At 39.2% G+C, this 26,030-nt stretch overlaps 1 protein-coding gene across 1 annotated transcript in view; it reads left to right on the forward strand.

The window, feature by feature from the left end:
- The window catches only part of FBN1 (fibrillin 1), a 238,356-nt gene that overhangs the window by 9,415 nt on the left and 202,911 nt on the right, over positions 1–26,030 (forward strand). Inside the window, exons 3-4 of the mRNA XM_030814124.1 lie at positions 23,127–23,209; positions 25,402–25,500. Coding sequence (XP_030669984.1) covers positions 23,127–23,209; positions 25,402–25,500 — 182 coding nt within the window. The remainder of the gene's footprint in view (positions 1–23,126; positions 23,210–25,401; positions 25,501–26,030) is intronic.

Here is a 26,030-nt window from a genome sequence, read left to right on the forward strand (position 1 = left end):
AGCATAGCCAGACTTTTTCCATGGCAACTCAGGATCTCTCAAGAGCACAAAAGTGGGAACTATCAGACTTTCTTCAAACTTAGCCTGGAATCGCATGACCTGGAATTCCATCCAAGTCATAGGCCTCATCCAGATTCGAGGGCATAGACTTTTAAGACTTACCTTTGGATGTAAGGAGCAGCATGTGTCTGCCGAGAGGGGAGAAAGTGGAGCCATCTTTGGAGACCAGCTACCACTGTGAGGCAATAGATCTTTGAGAAGGCTAATCAGATACTTTAAGTTTTAATTCTAACTTGATCGAGTTCAATTGGCTTAGTTCTCTACTGAGGATGCCTCATTGTATTTTGCTGCTGTAACTTCAGAATGTAAAAGCTCCATAAATATTGTGTTTGCATGTTCTGTGAGATTAATGTTAGGGCATTGTTCTTAGTTTGTCCACAGTTCTGCATTTAAAGAACTCACAACTGTCAGGAATAAAATTAAAGTTCCTAATGAACCAGTATGTTTTATTTTATTCAAATATGAGAATTACAAAACATCTAACCATTTTCCATTTGCTTTTAAGAAAATCAGCTTTTCTTAAAATTATACATAAAATAAATTTAATGTGCAATCACTCTAATTTATTAACTTTGGTATGTTTTAACTTTCTTCTGTATGGAATTTTATTTTCAATTTCTATTTATAGCCTCAAATGTATGTATCTGTTGCTGTAATCCACCTCAATTTTTTAAATTGGGCTTATAACTAATAAGTAAAAATAGGTTGCAGTTGCTAATAGAATTGGTGTTTTAATGAGCTGAACTGTATTATTTTTCTTATAAATGGAGTAGCCACATTGTCAATAGAATAAAATTGGATTAGGAATATAGTCAAGTTTGCATTGTGGGTGTCTTATACTATATCAAATCCTAGTTTTAAATTTCTTGTGACTACCACTTTTTCAACTTAAGTGACTTTTTTTTGGTTGAAGTTATCACTGACTCTATTTATTCAGCTCCCTCAGAGCGGAAGAGAGAAAGCAAAAATCCCTATCTCCACCATTCCCAGCCGGAGATGTATTCCAGACAGCGAGCAGGCTCAGAGTGGGAGAACTGCTCCATTAAACAAGTGGTTTAGTTCAACATTTTGAAGGATTATGAATTCCTAGACCATCAGTCATACTTACATTCAAATATAAGTATCCAAACACATCTAATTCCAAATATAGTACAACCATTTTATGATGTTGGTGTTGGGAGACAGGATTTATGTCTGCCCTACAGACACATTGTCTGCTGTCAAGTTTCATGGTTTTGAACTGAAGTATGGTAATATCTTTCTTAATAAAGACAATGTATTCCAGAGGCAGGGTTTCATTTTGTGTGTGTGTGTGTGTGTGTGTGTGTGTGTGTGTTTGGTTTCTTCTTCTTCCTTTTCCGTTTCTGTTTCTCCTTCTTTGTTGGCAACTTTTCCTTTTCTTCTTTTTCTTCATCATCATTGTCTCATCTTCTTTTTGTAAGTAATTTCATAAGCCATGCTGCAAATGAAATAGGGAGAATAGGAATATCAAATGAGAGTTAAAACCTTAAGAAAAGTAAACAAGGTCTAAGTAAAATACAAAATTTTTACCTGGGAACTTTGGGGTGTTCAAAAAGAAAAACACGGTTAAGGTTTTTGTTAGGGGAAGGAAGGAGAAAGCCTGAGGGAGGCAGGAGGAGAGAGCTGGGAGAAGGTTCTGGAGTGAAAGTCTTGCCAGCCAGTGGACCTAGGCTGGACAGAGCAGACACTGGGTTTTGAAAGATATTGATGACAACCCCTTCACTCCTGGCAGCATTGGGACCAGGCGACCTGTGGCCTTAATCAGCCTCTTTTAGGGGACAGAGAGCTTATGGGAGAGAGTCAGGACATAAAAGAAAGACGCTTGGATGCCAGAAAAGATTCGTATGAAAACGTTTAGAGGAACGCAGTGGAAAAGCAGGTTAATCCATTGTCTGGTATGCACCTGTGTATATGGTACTATGTAAATTTGATGCATCCTGCTTCCCGTAACTAATGGTTTATTGTGTATCATTTCCCCTGTTCATTCAGTGCTAATTTGTAAGATTGTGTAATCAGACCCTAACAGGTTTGGGCCTTTGATGAATAACTTTTAAAGGACCTTCTTATTTTTAAATGCTTTTATTTTTGCCATTGAAATTATGGCTCATATCTTCTTCCATAGCCAGACCATCCATCTTTAGAAAAAGTCGTATTACAAATTAGTTATAGTAGGACAGATTTTAGAAATGTATAAATACTGAAACTGAGGCCCAGAGAAGGTCCAGGAACAAGTGCTCAAGGTGCTTATTTTCCTCTCCAGTTCTAGGTGTGGAAGTTGAGTCACGTGGTAGCAAGAGCTGACCTAAGATGTGTGTTGTTGGGTAATAGATGGGGCCTCTTTGTGTTCATACCCTCAAGAGGTTGACTGGTATCTGCAATTTCTCTGCTATGCTTGAAATAACCAAACCTTATCAATCTTGTGGGCATGGGTGTTTTTCTTTCTCTCATTTATTTGACCTTAGGCAGTGTGATTAGTCTCTCAGCAGTCAGCCCTGAAGGGGTGATGCTGTAGCAGAGTTTTAGATCCTCAGTACTACCCTGCTGTCAGTGGGAACCTCCACATTAGAAGGGATTGGGTGGGATGGGACTTTCTGAGGGAGATAGTTGTCAATGAGGGTATCAGTCAGGTGGCTGGAAAAAGAGAAATAGTCTTCTCCAGGAGTCTGAAGCATGACTCCTCCCCCCAACCCTCCACCACACACATACTCACACTTAACAATTGGCAGTCAAAGAGTCAAATGACCTGGGATCAACTAAGGCAGTTCTGGGTCTGTGATTAAGCTTGGTTTCTTGTTGTGTAACTTGCTGGATCAGTTATCCAAACTATGCATTAAGAGTTCATGTAATAAACATGCTAAAGAAAGAAAAAGAATTCTTAAATTCTTGTGTTTTCTCCCATATCATCTCCCCTAGTAATATTGTAAAACATCTGCCGACTCCAAGCGACAACTATGTTTTGAGCATTAGCTGTGTTTGAATAGGACCCAGTGCTTCATTTTCAGAATGAACACCCTGTCTTGGGCTTGTTGATATTATTGTCTTTTTTTCCAATGATTCTAGGCAGAACTGCCATTTGGAATATCTTTCTCTCCCTTTACTGATGGGGTTAATGTCTGAGGAGATGTAGGCAAGTGCTTTTCAGTGAAGGACTTGATGTGCAGCCTTTAAGTAGACAAATAGTTTTTTAATCTTTCATGGACTGCTGGTGCTTCACACCCCAGAGATGAGGCCACTGACCTCAAGTTTGCAAATTTTATATCCCATTACCACCCTGTGAGCTCTGTACTCCCCAGGGTCACATAGTCGATGTTTTAGCTGGAATCTGAGAAAGTGCCTGAACATTTCCTGAAGAGTTGGCTAGGAATGTTTGGCAGTTTGGTCATAAAAACCCAGAGCTAGTGGCTGGGGTATATGTTATAATTACCTCACACTATTTCCTATTTGAGCCTGGCTGTGGGTAGTGGGGTAGACTGCTATTGATTGTGGGACCATATTTTAAAGGACCAAGGAGTCATTTTCAAATGATCGCTAATAACCATTGGCCACACTTTCAGGGAGGTTTGGAAGTGTGGAAATAGACATGCTTTGGGTCAAATCCTGGCTCCACCACCTACTAGGAGAAAACCTCAGACGAGTGATTTGACCTCTCTGGGCCTCAGTTTCTTCAGTTGTAAATGCGATTAAATTACTCATCTTTCTGTGTTGTCCTAAGATTTCATAGGATGGTACATTTCAAGTTCTTAGTACTGTGCCTGACATGTTTAGCTATGATGATGAGAATGATTATAATGCTGTTACAGATAAGGAAAATGAGGTAGAGAGTCATCCAAAGAGGCTGTTTTTTATGGCTAAAGCAAAAATTTAGATAATCATTCCTATCTGGATACCGCAGTCTCCACTTTCTCATCATAGAAATGATTATATTAAGAAACAGGAGGCAAACTTGAATTTTAAAATGTTCAAAAGTGTAATTTTAATGGACTTACTATATCTGTGGAGATCTGGTTATACTTAAAGGCAGTTTGGGGATAAGTTTTTATTTTTAAATTTTCTCTTTTCCTAAATTGTGTTGTCTTCATTGGGAAACAAACTTACTAAATATTATTCCTTATTAATATGCACCCCCTCAACTCTTCCAAAAAAGTTTGCATTTTTTAACTGGTAGATCTGTCAAATAGGCCTTGCCTCTTTCCTGATTAACACATTTTTTTAAAAAGATACTTTGTGAAAAGAATTTAAATTTTAGTAAATGGAAAGACTGGGTTGAAAACCATTCTCTTTGGCAACAGTGCAGAGATACCCTGGGAGTTAGAATTGTTTCATGGCAAGGTGGTGGGCCCTTCTTGAAATGTGCTTTAATTGCCTCTGTTGGAGGAAGGATTTGGTTATAATTGGGTAGCCCAGATGACCACCTGCAATTCTTAGCCACACTGCCTTTCAACACATAATCTCAGAGGTAAAGAGATAAGCCCTCTTTTCCAGATTCCGCATATCAGATCTCACGGAGAACTCCAGCACTGCCCCAGTCACATGCCCTTCACTGTCGCCAAAGAAATAGGACACTCCAGCTGGTCGGGACTGAGCTATGTGTTAGTCCTGCCTGAACCATGTGGAATGGGCTTAGGAAATGAAGAGTTTGGTTAGCAGAGAGGGGGAAGGGATGCTGGATGGGCAAACGCAACACATCTGCACTCACAGGGAGAAAGCTCCCTTTTCCATAGCATCAGTATTCCCTCCACCCACTCTGTTATCACTGTCATCTCTAGGTGCTTTGTGGGCAGGCCTTGCTTGCCTGATTGGGGACAGGCTGACTCGGATTGGCAGCCCCTGAGAAGAGCCACTTTCTAATTGAGCGTTCCCTTCCTTTGGCTTCATGCCATGCAGCAACATAATGCTCATTTACTACAAAGAGATTCTTATTTGTTCTTCTTCTGTGCCCTCTTTCTCTTGAGAAATTGAAAATCTTTTTATTTTTAAATTTTCTTTTAACGATTTCCATCTTGATTTTAATGAGAGTTGACTTTCAGAGAGATCTTAAACTATTGAACATCCATGAGAGTGGAACAAAACATACATTATCTTAATTTAGGCATAGCTTTCATAGAGTTCCTATATGCTGCACCCTACATGCCAGCTCTGGTTAACTGACTGGCAGTAAACTCTAAGGTTGCGGTTGCTTCATATTCATTCACAGCCTATAAAAATAAGAGTAGAGTGTTTTAAATGAGGAACGATTTAAACAGATAATAGTTACTTTTCTATTTCCCATTGAAAATGTTCAAATTACTTAATGTCTCTCATCCTCGTGGGGTAAATCACACCATCACCAACAGAAAGTTTGTAAAAAAGTAAGAATATAAAATCAAACAAATGAATACCAGGTACTTTCTTTTCTTTTCTTTTCTTTTCTTTCTTTTTTTTTTTTGAGATGGAGTCTCACTCTGTCACCCAGGCTGGAGTGCAGTGGCGCGATCTCGGCTCACTGCAAATACCAGGTATTTTCTGTGCTCTACCAACTTCCTGGGAAAAAAATAAACCTCAAATAAAATAAACTTTTCCTTTTAAAGTTTTGAAAACCTTTCAGGTATTTTACAAAGATAGGCAAACCACTTTTTCTCTTTTTGCTTCTAAGCAGTTCTAACTTAATCCAGACATTATTGAACTTTGACAGAAGACAGCAGGGTCTAATTTGACTGCAGACTGACTCATCTGCTCATTTGCATTTGGGACCTTCCTTGAAACTAGGTTGTTTGACACACATTCTCACACATTGAAAGGTCAGAAGACATACCAGGATTCTTTGCTGAATGATTTCCTCCCTTCATTTCATATTTCCCATGACCATAAAAATTCTTCCAGTGATGCACAGAAAAACCCAAATTTAACCTTTTTATGGACCTGATACACATAAATCCCTTCCCCCAAAACACATCTTTTGTTAACTGATGGGTTTATGTTTGTCATAAGGAAAGATAAAATGTCTTTATGAAAATGGATCATGTCAAAAAGGACCTGTGATGCCCAAGGGGATCCATCCCCTGGACCGACATGTTAATTGTTTGCACAGGTGTAGTGAAGTCATTTGTTCTTGGATTCCTCATCTAGTGAACTGTAACCTTATTTAGTAGCTGGATACTTAGTAGAAACACTTTGGTTAGTTCTTGACACTGATTTAACATGGTACACATGTTGGGATTAGACTGTTGTTGTCTCTTAATGGGGGTCCCCTCCCCCTCAGGAATGTTGCGCTGCATAACAGATAAAGGTGGTTCTTCAAGTGAACGAAAACAGAAAACAAAAGTGTGGCGTGATGGCATGTAGGAGACTGTGGATATCAGGATGGACTAGGCCAGGTGCTGCTGCAAATTTGTGTCTTTTAAAAAGAATTTTATTTAACACAGATGTGGATAATTTCAAAACTAGCAAGAAGGATACAATGATGATCCAGCTTCAGCATTTATCAGTTAATGGTCAATCTTATTTTATCTACTTCTCTCCCTCATTGCATTTATTTTGAAGTAAATCCTTGAAAAATCATTTTACTTTTAAATATTTCAATATGTGTCCTAAAAGATAACGGCCCTTTAAGAAACATAAACACAATAACATTATTCTGTTTACCATTAACACTAATTTTCTAATATTATCAAATATTCAGTGAATATTTAAAATTTCCTAATTGAGTCATAAATTTTATTTGGCTTTTTGCAGTTTATTCAAATCAGGATCCAAAAAAGTCCATATTTTGCAATTGGTTGATCTGTCTTAAATATTTTTGAATATATAGATTGTCCCCCTGTCAGTTTTTCCTTATAATTTGTGTATTGAAGAAATTGGTTCCTGTCCTCTACACCAGTGCTTCTTAAGATGCCAGTCTAAACTTCTGTTACTGGTCCATGATGAGATGAGAAGCCAGGGTGTAAATCCAAAATATGTCACTAAGCACACTATTTAGTTCAGCTTATATTTTATTTCTAGGGAGACTTTCTCGATGAAGGAAGCAGTGAGATGGTTTAGATTCTAGCTTAAGCTCCTTATCTCACTGTAGACTAGTCACATCTACTTTGTAGAACAGCACTGGCCAGTCCTTGGACCACACATGGCTTTCACTGCTGGAGAGTTTCTTGCAGTCCAGTGATGACTGCATTCCCGTGGTATGGTCCTACCATGTTTCTCAGTCCCCTGTATTTGTTATGAATTGCTAGTTAGAGCTAGATGCTTGATTCAACTCAATTAACTTTTTTTCAAGAAGACTTTATAAGTGGTATGTGTCCTTCCATTAGGAGGGACATCATTACTACTAATCTCTCTTTTTGTGTTATTAGCAGCTATTGATAATCATTTTCTAGATCTATTTATTAGGGTGGCAGAATGGGGATATTCAAATTCTGTCATTTCCTATTGACTTACTAGTGCTGTGAAGTTTTACTCCTAGTTTTGAACTTAGGCTCAATGCTTCACAGCCAGTAATGTTTGCAATATGCTGGGTCTGATTTTTCTTATCCGCGACTGTGTTGTAGAAAAATTATTTAATATCTAACAGTAAGGATAGGCTATTATGAGCTATGAAATTGTGGAAAATTCACACAGAAGGAGCCTGGCATTTGAAAGGGAAGAAAATAATTCTGCAAAGGTCCATTTATCCCATGATCTTTTGTGAGTGTCAAGGTGGAAGCACTCAATGTGTTTTTATTTTAAAGTAAGGAATTTCAGGCAAGAACCTTATGAAAAGTTGGTAAGATTTTGGACTATGAGGGTAATAAAGAAGATATCTGCAGAGATTTTAACATTCAGAAGTGAATTTTTGTACCTTCATTTCAGCATTGCTTTCTCAGGAATGCTCTTTTTCTTTTTTTTTTTTCAAGAAATTGGAACAAGTACAGCCTTAGTGATTCAAATGAAAGATTCTGCAAATTACTGGTACACCCAGTCCCCTTTGGGGAAAGGAAGGTAGGGACAAGAGCTGCCCCAGGAGCTCCTCCCCGACTGTTTGTGGGGGACGGTATGTGCGCATGTGCATGTGTGCCAGGCACATCACCCGTGTGTTTCATGTCAGTGAAACATGTCCGTCATTCTCTAAGGCCTCATGTATTCTTACTTGAGAGAAAACTCCTGGGTGAAATGACAGGCTTTTGGAACTGCTTTTTAGTCAGTGGGTGCTGCTACAGAGGTTTGGAAGCCCTTTAGGTATGTGAGGTGGATGTATTTCTGTCTGTTTTGACATCATCATCACCACTTCAGAAGTTGTCATGTTGAAGCTTTGTGCTGGAATTTAGCACCTGCTCTGCTTAATTATAGCTTGAAACACAAATACTGTGACATCTTCCCTGGAGCTGGAAGGGTGCTGAGAGGACAGTGCTGGCATCACTCACACTGAGAGGGAAATCTTTCGGGTTGGATTTCAGGGAAGAGCTGTGCCGGCCATTGGAATGAGGACAGTCACCACTTTCTTTGTGTAATGGACAACATCCCAGCAGCCTCTGAATTAAGTCACAGAGACGTGAAATTGGAGGGGTTTTTTTTAGAAGATCATCTGGATCACCCAGGCCTTCGAGCAGCTCATTGTCTTCCTAAGCCGGGTCAGACAGTTGCCTGCGTGTCCTGATGGTTTTGCTTAGAGCTACTTTTCAAAAGACAAGCCACACCCATGTTGAAGTGTGTGTACTAACACATTCCATTGCCAGCTCTGAGAAGGTTTTGAATTATCCACATGTTGAATCTTTCTTGTGCTCTCTATACACCCACTGCCTCAAACATTGAGCATGTTAAGAGCTGACTAGTGTTTTTACCGGAGGGTGCAGGACAGAATCCTCATTCTCTGTTGGGAAATGCAGAAACTATTTCAGAAACGGAAGTGCCAATCTATAGGAGGGAATGTTCCTAAAATGTATTCTCTTTACACTGTTTTCCTTTGCTAATACACTTCCCAAGTGCTGTCTTATTTATTTTGCCAACCTAGTAAAAAAAATCAGAGCACAAAAAATGATGTACAAATTAGTTTATACAAAAAAGAGAATACGTTCTCTTTGGAGTATTTATGGCAACGTCTTTCTAATCTCTAATCTAAAAATCTTTAACACTAACCTTGGAATGTTTTATTAATAAAGTCTTTTGGTTTTTAATTAGGGATTTATGACATTTCCATTGTGTAGCCTTTGAAAAATTACTTCACTTCTCACATTTTCAGTTTCTTCATCTGAGAGTGAGCACACCAATACATTTTCTTGATAGGGTTTGGGGGAAGAGTAAATTTTATAAATTAAAGCTCTCTAATAGTTGCTAATTATTATTTTTATTCCACTGCATGACTTCACGTGGACTAAAGTACTGATTTGGTTAAATTCCCTCAAATTTAAATTAGAATATTTTTATTAAAAGTTTTCCAGATATCTAAATGTTTAAAAATAAATGCTTACAACTTTGTTTCAATTGCAAAATTAAAGAAAAACTGGTTTTTGACTGCTAATATTGTGAAGTGTTAATTTCAATGAAATAATCTCAGCAACTGCATGCTTTTACCTAACTTCCTCTGACTTTATAGAAACTGAAAATCTGTCAGTGATTTATTTATTTATTTTTGTTCCTGAGCAACAATATTGTCCCTGTTTTGATGGGAGGGCTAGATAGGGAAACGTTTTAAAGATCCATGGCCTGCTGACTGCCATGAAATATGGTTTGAGCTACAAGATCTCTGAAGCTTTTGTAGCTATAAATGTTTCTAAATGATGCAACTGAAACATGGAAGAATTTCATTCTCATACTCCATGTAGTCCACTTATCGGTAATCGTTGTTATATGTTTGATTTTTTCCTTTTAATTTTGTAAAATTTAAAAAAGTAGATGAAATGATACTGATTTCTTACTGGTAATTATACTTTTCTTTTTTTTTTTTTTTTTTTTTTTTGAGACAGGTCTTGCTCTGTCACCCAGGCTGGAGTGCAGTGGCGTGACTGCGGCTCACTGTAGCCTCAACCTCCTGGGCTCAAGTAATTCTCCCACTCAGCCTTCCAAGTAGCTGGGAAGCTACAGGTGCATGCCACCATCTTGGCTAATTTAAAAATTTTTTTGTAGATATAGGGTCTTGCTATGTTACCCAGGCTGGATCTTTTTTTAAAACTTAGTTTCTTATAAACATATCCACCTTTTTAAATAAATTAAATACTACTCTGACAGAATTCTCATTAACTTAGTTGTCTTAGTGGTAAATGAAACTCTCAACTTTCATTTACCACTTAAGATTCAAGTATTGTGTTAGGTGCTGGGATTGTAAAGATAAATCTGAACTTGCTATATTTAAGAAACTTACAAAAAAAAAAAAAAAAAAAAACCCTGGCAATTTCCAGTTTTAGGAGAGGTGAAATTCTTGAATAATTTTGGTACGAGACTGAAGTCACCAAATAGGATTCAAAACGGACTTGCTTCCTTGCTTCACGTGTAAGCCACTGGTGCTAGAAATAGCTCACTGAAGTCCATCTGTGAGCCAGTCCAGGATACTGATTTTATGTTATAGTTGCTAATGGGGCGGGATCTTCTGGTCTTTAAAATAAATCAGGTGCATCGAGGATGAGAACTCTCCAGGTTTTAAGTCTCTGATTCATGGACTTGTGGATGTCCTGTATTGGCCCTGATGGTCTCATGCAGGGGGTCCAGAAGGGTGTCAAGCCTGGGCTGGGACGGCTCTGACTCTGGCTGCCCTCTCAGGACTGTGTGGAGTTGCCTGAGTTTAAGGTGTTCAGTTCTCACAGATCACTGGGCAGCTTACTAAGCTGAGACATGGTGGATTTGAGTGGCCAAGTTTTCCTCTGGTTGCCTGCCGTGGAATGTGTTTTCCCATAGAAACAACATTTTAAGTTGTGGTCAGGTTCCCAGACCAGCCCACAATAGCCTATTCAGCTGATAATGCAGCTGAGAGACTGCTATTTGACTGGTCTGGAGACCAAACCACCACCTATTAACATTGTTTCTATTGGACAGGCCATTCCAAGTTCTAAATACTAATATAGAAATGAAATTTTGGAGCTCTACCTGTTTGTCATTTGGGGACTGACAGCATTCGGAACTCAAGTATCGAATCACCCTGCACTCTAGGTTCCTGAAAGACCTCATTCTTTCTTTATCCTAAGTCTGACCCCATTGGCTGGTTTTCCTGTCTCTTCCTCGGGCTGCCAGTACACATTCAGAAGATATTATCTCCCTGGACAGAGCTCTTGGTTTGAGGATTTCTGGGAAGTGGCAAGAATCATGGTTTTAGTCCCCAGTTCCTTCTCTGGGTGGTAACGGAATTCCATGAGCTCCACCCCCAGCTCCGCCTCTGGCCGGCCTCTCTCTGTGCAGGCGCTGAATCCCCTCACCACTTGTTTTGTGTTTTCAATCATTTCTGTAATTTCGTTCACCCTTTGGAAAAGTACAGTGTGGCTTCAACTTGAATAAATGGAATGAATATCCCAGTCAAAGAAAAGCTCTTGATAGACCCTGAGCTCACTGGTGAAGTCCAGGGGTTTCAGAGTGCTGGGAAGCAGTTCTTTACACAGACAACATGTTCTCATTGTGTCATTGGCCATATCCTCTCAGATGCTCCAGAAGCAAACATTTGAGATAAGCTGGATTTTCTGTTTGGAAGCAATGCTTCCTCATCCTTAGATGGTCAAATAGTTGAAACTTCATGAAGAAATTCACCTCTCCCATGTATGGGATCAACCTTTACCCAACCAACCAGACATGTGACGCCAGTAGGCCAGCTACAGATGCCCTCTCTTGGAGAAGTGATCCAGTACACACTGGGACAGCAAGTTATTCAAATCATTGCCTTGAGAACTTTGAGGAGTCCATTCTCGTGGTGTAATTTTCTAAGCAGACAAGCAGACTTAGTGTCCTTAGTGCTGCTTAATCCAGAGTTCCAGAAGCATGAAGTGAAGAGTGCTGACTTGCTGCACACATGATGTACTTTAAACATCTGTGCTTCTGGTCTTCATGGTTCAATTGTCTAGTTTCCTGTAGAGTGCATCCCATGGCTTTTTGAGCTTTAAATTCTTTTTTTTTTTTAAATATATACACTCCACCTATAAAAGATTCCAATAGGATTTAAATTGGCTGTCAGTCTAAAAATTATGTCCCAGATCCGAGAAACTGTCTTTTCAGCTTTCTGTTTCCTAATTTTCTGAGGCTGTGCGTGTGTGTGTGTGTGTGTGTGTCTTTGTGTGTGTGTTGGGGAGGAGGGTGCATGTGTACATGCCCTTGAAGGGTGATGACATTTTTGGACCGTAAGTTCTTGGGCTATTGCTTTTGATCAACACAAAATCTCCATGAAAAGTTGAGGGTACACAGTGAATGAAACTGTTGATGCAACACCTTTGTGCCGCCTGTGCTGTGGGTTACTCCACTTAGCAGTGGAAAAAGTCTTCATCTAAGCAGCACATCCAAAGAGACCTATCAAGGTCACTCTGTGGATTTTGTCATGATTGTCTGTAGGAATTGGCCACGAGGCTGGCTCCATCTATGGCCTTGATCAGTTGCGGCAATCTACCATAATAAAATGCATGCCAACTTGTGAGCTGAAAACCTTCGTTTAGTTGCTTGTGGGATTTTTTTTCTTCTTTTGCCAAAGAAATAAATAGCATCAAATGTTCACATATGTGTGTTATTTGTCTACGTTGATTTTGTATTTTCTCAAAGGAAAATATAGATTTCTGAGTTATAAATATGGATAACTTCACTGATCAGAATAAATTAATGACTGGCATGTCAGTGAAATAATCAAGGCACAAAACCACCATACATTTCTGTTTAACTGCCCGTATAGCCTTTCGAAGATGTGTTAAATAGTCTTCCTTTAAATAGATAAATTTATGAGAAGTAATTCTATCGCACAGATTTTAATGTTGGTGGCATTTTCCATCTGGCCTACTTTTGGCACTGAGGAGATGATATTAATCTTTGTTAACTGTACTTCGTACTTACTAGTGCCTTTAGTCAATATTATCTTGTGTGCTTCTAAATAGACTTCAGGATAGTCTAGGCATAATAGACATTGTTTCTGTGCTTGAAGAAGAATTTATTACTCTAGGAGTAAAGGGGGTGGGTTTGGCTTCAGGGATGAGATCTAGACATATAATTGTTTTAAATATATAACTACAGTATAGCCTATGTAGGTTTCTGAAGATATGTCTGGAATTGTGTTTGTAGTGTGAAAGATGGATGGATTCATCAGGGAATACTAAGGGAGATGGAACTACATATTGAAATGGAAAGATGGAAGAGCTGATATAAAAACGGAGGAAGTGTCTGGTTTTAGTGTGTGTCGGAGATAGCAGTGCGTGCATGAGTGAGGGCTGAGATGGTGAAGAAGAGGATCTGAGTGGGTGAAGAAGAAGAGGGTGGAAGTTGAAGGTATAGGTAAAGATAAGAGTCAACAGGTAGATTAGGCCTACCTGGTAGATACCTGAAGCTAATAATGAGATATTTAACATTATAGAGAGTGAAGGTCCATCTTTGGGCTGTAGGGGAATAGAAATAAGCATGGTGAATATGAAAAGATACTTACCCATATTGTCCTGATGGAGTAGAGAGAAACTAGGAAGCCAGGAAAAAAGAACATGATATTAGTCCAAGAATGAAATCACCAGGATTTGGACAAGGGATTTGCTAATGGAGTTGGAGAATTTAAGAGGAATTTCATCAGTGGGATGAAATAAAGCTAGTGACTCCCCTTAGCAACCGGGAAACATCAAGTCATAGCTCAGATAGTCCTCTTCTGAGCTTACCATGCATGCTGTGGCTAAAGGCCTTTGTTCTGGCCTCCCTGAGTTCCCCGGGCAGACCTCGATGTTAGTGCTTTGTCTGTTGTGTAGATACTCTCTGTGTATGTGCCTGTGTTCCTAGACTGTAAGATCCTCAAGAGCAAAGACTGTATCTTAGTCACTTTTTAAATATAGCTGTTTTATTTATAATTGCATTGGGACAGGATTATTATTATTTTACCTTAAAATAAATTTTTCACTTTAGAATGGTTTTAGAGTTACAGAAAAATTGAGAGAGTTCCCATATACTCTGGACACTTTACTCTGTTTTAGCATCTCATACTAGCATGGTATATTTTTTGTAATTAGTGAACCAATTTTTTTCTTTCTTTTTTTTTTTGAGACGGAGTCTCGCTCTGTCACCCAGGCTGGAGTGCAGTGGCACGATCTCGGCTCACTGCAAGCTCCGCCTCCCAGGTTCACACCATTCACCTGCCTCAGCCTCCCGAGTAGCTGGGACTACAGGTGCCCACCACCACGCCCAGCTAATTTTTTTTTTGTATTTTTAGTAGAGACGGGATTTCACCGTGTTAGCCAGGATGGTCTCGATTTCCTGACCTTGTGATCCGCCTGCCTCGGCCTCCCAAAGTGCTGGGATTACAGGCGTGAGCCATCGTGCCCAACCAATGAACCAATACTGATATGTAGTTAGTGATTAAAGTCCATTCCTTATTCAAATGTTCTGAGTTTTTACTTAATGTCCTTTTTATGTTCAGAATCCCATCTAGGATACCACATTGCATTTAGTAGTCATGTTTTCTTAGACATGACTTAGCTATCACAGTTCTCAGACTTTCCTTGTTTTTAATGACCTTGACAGTTTTTCGGAGGGCTGGTCAGATATTTTGTAGAATGGCCCTCAGTGGAATTATTCGATGTTTTTGTCATGATTACACTGAAATTGTGGGTTTTTGGGAAAAAGACCACAGAGGTAACGTTCCATTTTTATCACATAATGTTAAGGGTTTATAGTATCAACATGATTTTCCATTGTTGCTGTAACCCTTCATTGCCTGGCTGAGATAGGATTTGTCAGGATTTTCCACTTCCTCCCCCTCCCTTTATACTGTACTCTTTGGAAGACAGTCAGTATGTGTAGCTCACGTGTAAGGAACGGGGACTTATGCTTCATCTTTTTGAAGGCAGAGCATCTACAAAATTATTTGAAAGTCGGAAGCACAACAGATTTGTCTTTTCTCTCCCATTTGTTTATTTCTTCAATCATTTATTTATCAGTATGGACTTATGGATATTTATTTTTTACTTGGTGTTGTAATCCAGTGCTGCTTTTGTTATTTTGTTGCTCCAAAGGGTTCTAGCTTTGGCCATTTGGACTTCCCTCATTTGGCTCCTGTGTCCCTTGCCATGCTCCCCTCAGTGTGGATGTTTGTTTAGCACTTCCTTATACTTTCTGTCACTGCAAGATGCTACAGATTCAGCTTGTCTATTTCCTGCCCAGCCCTAGAATCATCTCCCAGGAGCCCTGATTCCTTTTATTGAATAATAGTATTAGCAACCAAGATCTAGGCATTAGGTGTGCTCATCTTGGTCAGTTTTATTTCTTATCTAACACAGTGCCTAGCACATAATAGGCTCTCATTAAATATTGCTGAACAGCCAGCAATAATGGAATGTTGAGTAACTGATGGTACAAATCACTCAATGAAATATTATGTATCTATCAAAAATGATCGTTAGATTTATACAATAACATAAGTGAAAAAGGAACAAAAAATGAAGATTGTAATAACACTCATGCAAAACAAGCAGAGACTCGTGCAAAAAATGCTAACATGGGGAACTAGATTTGAATTTTGGCTCCCCAGTTTATTAACTCTATGAATTTAGATGGATTAATCTCTATGGCTCAGCTTCCTCACATTAACTATAATGCAATAGTAATGATAAAAATAATAACTTATTTCATAGAAGTATTGTGGGGAGGTAAATGAGTGCTGTGACTGAAATAGGATAAGCACTCAATAGATATGATTAATATAGTGATTATTGTGAGGCTGATGGAACTATGGTGTTTTGTCTTTGTTTCCCAAACCCTCAGTGATGTGTAACATTACATACATCGTGATCTCTTCATCTCTCCCCCCAATCTTCTGTAAGGAATATCTGGAGCTGGATCATTTCAGCCATGGTAGTCTCACTCTCCCTTCCTAAGGATTCCCATAGTGCTTCCTATTTGAAATTATTGCTCAGTAATGTGTTTATGTTGCCTGGGGTTCATCACTACCCTTTGTACATACATGCTCCTCCAGTTCCCCGACCATGGCTCTCAGGAAAGGGGCAGCTTGAGTCCCTCTCATGAGCCCTTCAGCGCACAACCAAATGTATCTCAATAGGTAAATTTAATTTTTAAAACATGTTGATTTGGCAATCATATAGGTCAAAGCACGTAGAGTATCCAGAATTCAATAAATGTTAGCTCTTATCCTGATTTTTTTTTAAACTTTTATTTTACGTTCAGGGGTACATGTGCAGGTTTGTTATACAAGTAAACCCGTGTCGTGATTGTTTGAGGTACAAATTATTTCAGTTTGTTTCTTAATCATATTTTATTTCCATAGTCACAAAAGAACAAAAAAATTAAAAAAAAACCTTTGGGTTGGTAAAAAAAAAAAAATTGTTGAACAGCTTTGTGCTTGTGGGCAAGGTGAATAGTCGTGATGTACCTTGTTGTGGACCTGGCAGTGAACTTACTGGCTACACAGGAAGAGGAGCTGTTGATCTTGGATAAATTGAGTTTGAGATAGTGACAAAACATTTACTTCTAAATGCCCTGAAAACAGGAACTGGAGAGAGAAGAAAAGAGACAGAGTGGAAGAAAGGGAGATAGGAAAGGGGAGATGAGGAAGGGAGGGAGAGAAGGAGGGAGAGAGAAACAGATGGACCATGACTTGGGAGGAAAAGGTAATAGAGTCACCAATCTACTGGTGATGGAGAAGGCAAGAGGGGGATAAAGCTCTTGAAAACCAGCAAAAAATCTATTATTCATTCTGTTCCTTTTCAGATTACTTTTATCTAAAAAATAAAAAAAAAAATCCCAAACTGCACAAAGTAGGTTCAAGTGGTTGGCTGGCTTGCATCCTCAAAGGAGGAAGCCAGAATTGCCCATGTCCCCAGCAGTGTCGACCCAGACAATCCAGAAAAGAGTCTCTGGGTCTACAGCTGTGGTCTCCAACCTTTTTGGTACCAGGGACTAGTTTCATGGAACATAACTTTTCCACAGACCAAGGGTGCCGGGGGGATGGTTTCAGGATGATTCAAGCTCATTACATTTATTGTGCACTTTATATTATTACATTGTAATACATTATGAAATAATTATACAACTCACCATAATGTAGAATCAGTGGGAGCCCTGAGCTTGTTTTCCTGCGACTAGAGGGTCCCATCTGGGGGTGACAGGAGACAGAGACAGATCATCAGGCATTAGATTCTCATAAGGAATGGGCAACCTAGATCCCTCCGACGTGCAGTTCACAATAAGGTTTGTGCTCCTATGGGAATCTAATGCTGTCCCTGATCTGACAGGAGATGGAGCTCAGGTGGTAATGAGAATGATGGGGAGCAGCTGTAAATACAGAGGAAGCTTCACTTGCTTGCCTGCCACTTGCCTCCTGCTGTGTGGCCCAGTTCCTAACAGGACATGGACTGGTACTGGTCTGTGGCCCAGGGATTGGGGACCCCAGTCTAGAGAGCCAAGCTGAAACTTAGGGAGGTCATGGAAGCTGTTCTCATTACCAGGGTTTGAAGTTTTGTTACCCACGTTGCATTGTGACTGGCAGATGGACTGGAACAGTCACATGAGGTATTCAGATCACTACTGGGAGACTTGACCTCTGACTTCAGTGAAGAGGGCCAGAATAAAGGACTAAGATAAAGAGGGGGATTATTTGAAAGGTTCGTCAGAGCAGTATGGGCCCCTTCATCAGACAGTACTCATGATGTTTTTTCTTTTTTTATCTTGATAAGAAAATTGTCAAAGAGCAAATAAAATCATGCTGTGTAGTTCACAATACAGGCAGCTCGTTTGTGTATTGTAATTGTTTCATGCTCTATCACATTTTTTATAGTGGAAGTTATTTTAACCTTGGAACAGTAGGATGTTAAGATATCAACATGGGACACATTACATGGGCAGTTGGGTGTCCTTTGTTGTGTGAGGGCATATACCTTTTGATGCCCCTCCAGATTTATACGTAAGGGGCTAAATCATAATTTTTTCCCTTAAAGGTTTAAAAAAAAAGCAGTTAATAGAGCAGGGTCAGCCTCATTAGCCCTTACCTAGTGCTTAGTGTTCTCCTTGCCCAAGAGTTTAATCACTAACATATATGTTGAGAAACTAACCTATATGAAATAAGAGCCTCCTGACCTTGTTTTTATTACCTTAACCTTTTCTGAAAAGGAGTTTGCACTTTGCATAGGAAACAGAAAGGCTATCTTGCTGTAAGAGGCCAAATTGCAGAAGTGGGCTCTGGCTAAGGAATGTGGACACACTGCAGACATCTTGCACAGAGGCCAAGTCTTGCAATGATGTAGTCAGACGTGGGAGAGGCCAGCTGTTTCCTCCGTTGAGAGAGGCTTTTGCCAGTCCACAGGATCTCCGAGGGCTGTGTTTAACTGAATCCAAGTATCAAACCTGCTGAGACTCACTCATACCCCAGGGTGTTTGGAGTTGGGTTCTTACAGAGCACAGTATTGAAAGTAACTGGTAAGAGAAGTTACAGATAAAAACTTAGCTATTTTTAAAAAATGTAACATACAGTGGTGAAGTGGAATATAAATGTATTTTCCCTCTTTCCCTTATAGACTATTGGAATACAGGTAAAAACACTTTATGCTGGCTGGGCGCACTGGCTCACGCCTGTAATCCCAGCACTTTGGGAGGCAGAGGCGGGTGGATCACGAGGTCAGGAGTTCGAGACCAGCCTGGCCAATATGGTGAAACCCCGTCTCTACTAAAAATAAAAAAATTAGCTGGATGTGGTGGTGTGTGCCTGTAGTCCCAGCTACTCGGGGGGTGAGGCAGAAAAATCTATTGAACCCAGGAGGCGGAGGTTGCAGTGAGCCGAGATCGCGCCGCTGCACTCCAGCCTGGGTGGCAGAGCAAGACTCCGTCTCAAAAAAAACAAAGCAAAAAAAAAAAAACCCCAAACAGTTTATGCTATGCTTTATCCTTGGTCTATTGATGGACATTCTGTGATTTGTGTTACTTATGTCACCATGAATGCTACTGGATGAAATATCATCTTGTCCTCTAAGTACACGTTTGACTTAACATAGGGTTAGGAGAGCGTACTCTAGAATCAGGCTTCTTGAGTTCTAATCTCCATTACACACGTCTAAGCTGTGGGACCTTGGCCAGGTTGTTTAACCTTCTTAAGCCATAGTTTTTTTTTTTTTTTTTTTTTTTTTTTAGTGTTAAACATTATAACAATAAAAATTACCTCAAAAAGTTGCTATTAGAATGAAATAAAATAATACATCTTTGGCACTTAGCAAAAAGTTCTTTCCCCTTTGAATTTTAATTTTTTAAAATTTGTTGAATGTTATTGCTACCTGTACGGAGCTTTAAATCCGACTTTGTGTGTTCGTATTGGAGTGATGGGGGTTGATGGGGATGGCCGATGAAGTGAAAAGAGAAAGAGGTACAGATGCTATACTTTCACTGACCCAAAAGAGTAACTTTATTAGAGATTTACCTTGTACAAGCATTTTGTATTGAAACCGTATAAATAAATCTTTTATTATGGAAATAATCCAGCAAGTCTCATTTAGAGTTTACATGTGTTGGTTCTTTCCAGCTTCAATAAGACGTTCATTTATTTCCAGAATTAGAGCTGTTTTTTTCTGTGTATAAGTAAAACAAATGTCATGCAGCTTGTTTGAACGAGTTCTATTGGTTTGCAGTTTCTCAAGACCAAAAGAAGCAGAGGAGAAATCTTACATGTTTCAAATACTTTGCGTTGAGCCACACCACATAACATTTAGAATGATTTAAGAATGAATGGCAACACAATTAAAACAATCATTGTCATTTGAAGGTATTGGTTGAAACAACTGAAATTAAATAACATATTATTTGTGAATGATAAAGTTTTAAAACTCATAGAAAGTCAGAGGATGCAAATAAAATAAGTCCAATCCGAAATTATAAAGAACCTTAAGAAATACAGTGAAATGAAAATGTGATGCACTAATGAAAGGAAATGGTGAATGAATGAAACAAGAAGTATCCTGTTTCAAAGATAAGATGTTCATACTTCGAAAGTCGAGTTATTGCTTCAAGTGAAAGACGATGATGGAAATAGAAGAGCATATATTTTAAAATGAACAGTTGTGGATGAATGTTAGATAAGAAAGCAAGAGAACTCTCTCTCTGCTTCCCCAGGTTCTCATCTCTTAAGGTAACTAGGTTGAAACATTTCTGTCTTTTGTTCTTCTCATATTCATCTCCATAACACCATCTACCGTGTTTGTATCTCTGTATCTAGATTTAAACAGTACCCATTGGTTTCTTGCTTTGAAAGATGGGGACTTAGCTCACTAAAGTATCTGTACCCTCTTTCTCTCTTCTTCTTCACAACTTTAAAATATAGTTGTAGTATGACTTTTATTTATTGGTTATTTTAAAACACAATGTAATATATATAAGACTCTGTTTCTAGGATCAGCTGCTTTATTGACTGCCACACCTTTCCTCCCAAATTGTTTCCGGAGTTATGTCATCTGTCCCATTACTTTTGCTCTTGAGAAGGTTTATAACATTTACATTTTCTTTTGTAACTAGTAAATTGTAAAATCTTCCATGTTTTGGCTGTAGATTGATTCTAAACATTAAAAAAAAGAATGTTTATATTACCATACTTTTTCAAATACCTTGGAAAATCTTTAGAATATTTTGCTTTGTAGGACTGAAGTAGTTATTCTGGATCCTTTGTTTCTGAGCTTCTTCATCTTGTGTATGTGTTATGACATATACGTTTTTGTCAGACACTATGTCTGTGACATGGTATGTCAGACAATGTATGATTGTAGTAAAAAAAAAAAAAAACCTTGTTATGTCAACCACAGGGCACCCTGCAAAGGCTCAGGAGTGCTCTGACACTATTCCAGGATTTGGTAGGGATTGGACTATCTCCAGCAGAGCTGTTCTAATGGGCTGTTGCTGGAGAAGGTTTGAGGTGGTTGACTTTGGCCTGGATTGTCATTTCAAATTGAGAGAACTTTTATAATAAAAGTTTGGAAGGTTTGTGTGTTTCCCTCTACCCCAGCTATCTACCCTGACATCCTCTCTCATTTTCCTTTCCGAGAATTTGAATTTCCCCAGGAACTTCTGGACACTCTGAAGTTTCAGGCATTACTTTGTCATGGAGGGACAAAGGGTTGAGAGCCTTTGACTTAAAATTCTCCATAACATCTTTCTTCCTTTATTCCTTATGGTTCCACTGGCTGAGTAACCTAGGTCAGAAGATGATTCCATCAGGATGATAATGCTGCATTGCATTTTCATCATCTTTTTCATATATGAAGCTTTCATGTCCATTATTTGACGTATATACACACAAGGGAGACATTTCATTATGCCATTGTACACAGAAATATACTGAGCTCACACAGGCTCTAACATCATGCACATATTTCGCCTCTATCCAATCATTTCCTCTCTATCCTTAGAGAAGGCCTGGGCTGCATTAGGGCCCTTTCCTTGGCCTCTCCAGCCTTCTTCCTAATTCCCTTTCTGACCTCAGCATCTGTCAGTGTGAAGCATGTGTGGCGCCCTGCAGGGTGTTCCAGATTTTCTGGAGCAACAAAAGGGGTAAAGGACATAGCAAAAACCTTACATTGGTTCCCAAACCTGCATGATGTTGAAGTAGTGAGTTCAGAGGAAATGTGGGAGGACTCTGTACTGTTTCATGTGGTCTACTTATACAAAGAGAATGTGGGAGTGCACCCTAACTGAAAATACATTTTAGTTATACAGTTGTTTTTAAAGGTTTATGCTTTTGGGGTTACAGTGTTTATACCAGTAAGCTTTGGAATTGCTCCTAGTTTGTGAAATTCATTGCAAAACATTTGACCTTCCTTATTAGCCCCTGATTACCAGCAACTAGCATCAATGCTTAGGCCCTCAGGATATGGCAAAGTAAAAATAATGGTTGCTTCTAGGTCTCTGTGTATTATAGTCTCTGTCCTAGTTTCCAGTGTAGAAGTCACTGGATCCTTACCTAGTTGCTCCCTGAAATTGTTAAATGTGGATCATCTGGATTCTGAATGGAGTTTCTACTCCAAGACGTGTGATGAACTGTCTGTAAACAAGAAACCCAGAGTGACACTGATTTTATTTTCTTGTAACTGCTGTTATCAAGTGTGTTTCCAAACTTTTTTTTTTGGAGACAGAGTCTCACTCTGTCGCCCAGGCTAGAGTGCAGTGGTGTGATGTCAGCTTACTGCAGCCTCTGCCTCCCGGATTCAAGCGATTCTCGTGCCTCAGCCCCCCAAGTAGCTGGGACTATAGGTGCGTGCCACCATGCCAAGCTAATTTTTGTATTTTTGGTAGAGATGGGGTTTCACCATGTTGGCCAGGCTGGTCTTGAATTCATTACCTCAAGTGACCTGCCCGCCTCAGCTTCCCAAAGTGCTGGGATTACAGGCGTGAGCCACCGCTCCTGGCCTGTTTCCAAACTTTTGCTAAAGAAATATTTACATGTTTTGGCCTTTATTTTTTCTGACTCATGTCAGAGTTTGCATTCCTGTAATTTTAGTGAAAGGAAGAATATGTAAAATTATAGAGGTGAGATGGGCCATAGGAAAAAAATATATATATATATATGGCTTCAAAGAGTAGAAATATAAAGTCTTACATGCATTAGATTTTATTACAACCTTTCTTAAACATATTGGTAAAAAATTTATCGTTTAAGTTTATTGTCTAATTTAAGATTTGTATGGCTTCATGAATTGTGACAGAATGTGCTACATTTTGTATCTCTGGTTTTTATTTCCCCGATGGGCCATATGCATAGGTGATATTAAGGGATGTCCCTGTTGATATCACTATGTTAGTGTCCCAAGCTACCAACCCAGCATTGAGTCTCATGAGTTTGCTTTATCTGTCTGCCAAGATTCATCTTGCTTTTATAACTTAAGAATTTTTTTTTCCTTTTATTTGGCCATCTCTTCCTCTTCTTCTTCTTTTTTTTTAAGTATGGAATTCTTCCGTTTTTGTTTTAGACCCAATGTCTGTGGATCACGTTATAACGCTTACTGTTGCCCTGGATGGAAAACCTTACCTGGCGGAAATCAGTGTATTGTCCGTAAGTAAATAGAAAACTTGTCATTCTGCATGTCCTTCTTTTGTTGTGTTGGTTGCATGGGGAGCCTTAGAATGTGGCCCTTTGTAACTGTACTATTAATCTGTTGATAGTAGAGCCTTCCAGCTTTAAGACTTTTCTACCTTTCCAGTTTGGGAAATACATCAACTTGGTCAAACCCCTGTCAAAGTTTAGTCACGGGGATACTTTGCTTGAGGTTGTGTCACTTACATATGTTGTGCCTGGCTACACAGACTATCTAATTACTTTGATGGGAGTTTGAATGAAAGGGTATTATTGCTGCTTTTCTTATTGTAATTTCTAACTTTGTTGGCCACCCCCGGGCCTAACCAAACCCTGTACGTTGAATTTGGGTGATTGAGGGGCCAAGAGCATACCTGACTGTTAGACAGGGGAAAGGGAGGAGATAGAGCACCAGATGAAGATCAGTGGAAAGACTAAGAAAGATCTCGAATGATAACAGAGGTTCCTCTCTTGATTTCTGCTGGCAAGGCAAACTTCCAGATTTCCCCGATATCCCACAAATGTTGAGTGACAAATCACATGCCAGACAAGGTGTTCTTTAATGGAGACACCAAAGTCAAGTTTAGTCATGATGCCTGCCCTTCATGAGCTTTTACCGTTGTTGTACCTATGAAATAATGTCCAGTTTTCAGAAAACTCCAGTAGTATAATGGGGAAATTTAGAGCTGAAGGGACATTAAGAATCACTTAGTTCACCTTCTCACTTGGCTGACAATGGTCAGTGGAGTATTCAATAGACTATATTGGCCAATATTTGCTTCATGACCTGAAAAAGTTTAATCGTTTCTCAATTCTTGATTTTGACCAGAAAGCGTCTCCTTTATTTGGCACATTATGGTTTAAGACCAAAATTGGATCACTAAAAGAGAAATATAATGGTATTTGGATTTTCTCAATGAACTTTATAATAGAACCCTTTCCTAGCCTTCTGTAGGGTTCTCTGAGAAATGATGTCTCCAGATATTTAAATAAATGTTTATTGGATCTTTGACAGTTTGTTTCTTAGTCATTTCCAGTTTCCATCCTAAACTCTTCGGATGTTTGAATGCACTTTCTGTCAAGTGTACTCTTTTAGCCTTGCATATCACGTTTGCACTTGCAAGGTTGTGCAGGAGCTTAAGGAAAAGATCTGCCTGTCATGACAAAAAGTAGTGACCAAGTGCTAGTCTGCTGATAAATATAAATCATATGCCATTTAAACTTACTGTTGTGACCACTAGCAGAGCATTTGGTACCAGCATGATATTAGTCTCTGGGTGGTATGCAAATGTTAGTATTTCTCTAAAGGATGAATGGCTTCCTGACTGTAGAATCAGTACTCTGGCAGTAGATTCCAGCATTCTTCTCTCAGACTGTTGATGGAATTCAGAACAGGATAAAAATTAAACATTAAACATTTACAATAGGCCGGGCGTGGTGGTTTACGCCTGTAATCCCAGCACTTTGAGAGGCCGAGGCAGGTGGATCACAAGGTCAGGAGATTGAGATCATCCTGGCTAACACAGTGAAACCCCGTCTCTACTAAAAATACAAAAAATTAGCTGGGCATGGTGGCACATGCCTGTAGTCCCAGCTACTGGGGAGGCTGAGGCAGGAGAATGATGTGAACCCGGGAGGCGGAGCTTGCAGTGAGCGGAGATCGCGCCACTGCACTGCAGCCTGGGCGACAGAGTGAGGCTCCATCTCAAAAAACAAAACAAAACAACACAAAACAAAAAAACATTTACAATAAAATTGGCTCCCAAGAGTAATAATGTAATTTTTATATCATTAAATCTTAGAGTTAATATAATAATATATTTCTTATGATCATATAAATATGTTTAGATGCAGGATTTAATTTGTTTGTTTGGTTTTTTCTTCATAGCCTGTCCTGGGCTTTTGATGGATTGAGTGCTGTGGACTAAGCAAAGAGAGGTTGAGAACCACCGTTATTGGATAAAGGAGTTGTGGATTTTAAAGCCAGAGTTTATTTAGTTCAATAGACGTGTTTTGAAAATGAGTACACCTGAGGTTTAAGGTCATATAAGTCATGATAGCAAAGTTCATGAGGGACCTGAGAACCCAGGTTTCCTCATTTGAGGATTGGTCCCCTATAACAAATCGTGTTCCAAATCCATGTGCTAACAGACCTCTGGTTTTATTCACAGCCATTTGCCGGCATTCCTGTGGGGATGGATTTTGTTCGAGGCCAAATATGTGCACTTGCCCATCTGGTCAGATAGCTCCTTCCTGTGGCTCCAGATCCAGTAAGTCTAACATGTCATTATATATAATATTATTTTATGTGGTTACACCCCATTTTCTCCTAAATTTGATTTTGGCTTTCCTCTTTCCTGCAATACATTTTTTCACTACAACATCTGCCTTCTCTGTTCTGCCCAAAATACTTGGAAAGGCTTTCCTTCATCTGGCCTCTCATTTCCCTTCTTTACTCTTTATAAGAAAATTACCTATGGGGCATAGTTACTATGAATAGTATAAAGCTTATGGCCTTTAATGTAGGTATCGCCTTATTCATCTTTGTATCTCCAGTGTAAACACCATAAAAGGTGCTCAATGAAATGGTTGTTTAATGAACATTTTTGGCTCAAGAAATCTAGGCATGCTTCCTTGTGGTACTGAAATATGAATCTGATTAAAACCTTATTTAAGACTCAAGACCCCTGCTTTACAAGAAGAGAACGTAAGAAGTCATTATGGAAGTTTCTGGGGGTGATTTATAATGAAGCATAAACATATTTTTCCTTTCAGAATTTTACCACTTTCTGTGATGCCA

Source organism: Nomascus leucogenys, chromosome 6 (assembly GCF_006542625.1).
Source record: "Nomascus leucogenys isolate Asia chromosome 6, Asia_NLE_v1, whole genome shotgun sequence".
Lineage (NCBI taxonomy): Eukaryota > Metazoa > Chordata > Mammalia > Primates > Hylobatidae > Nomascus > Nomascus leucogenys.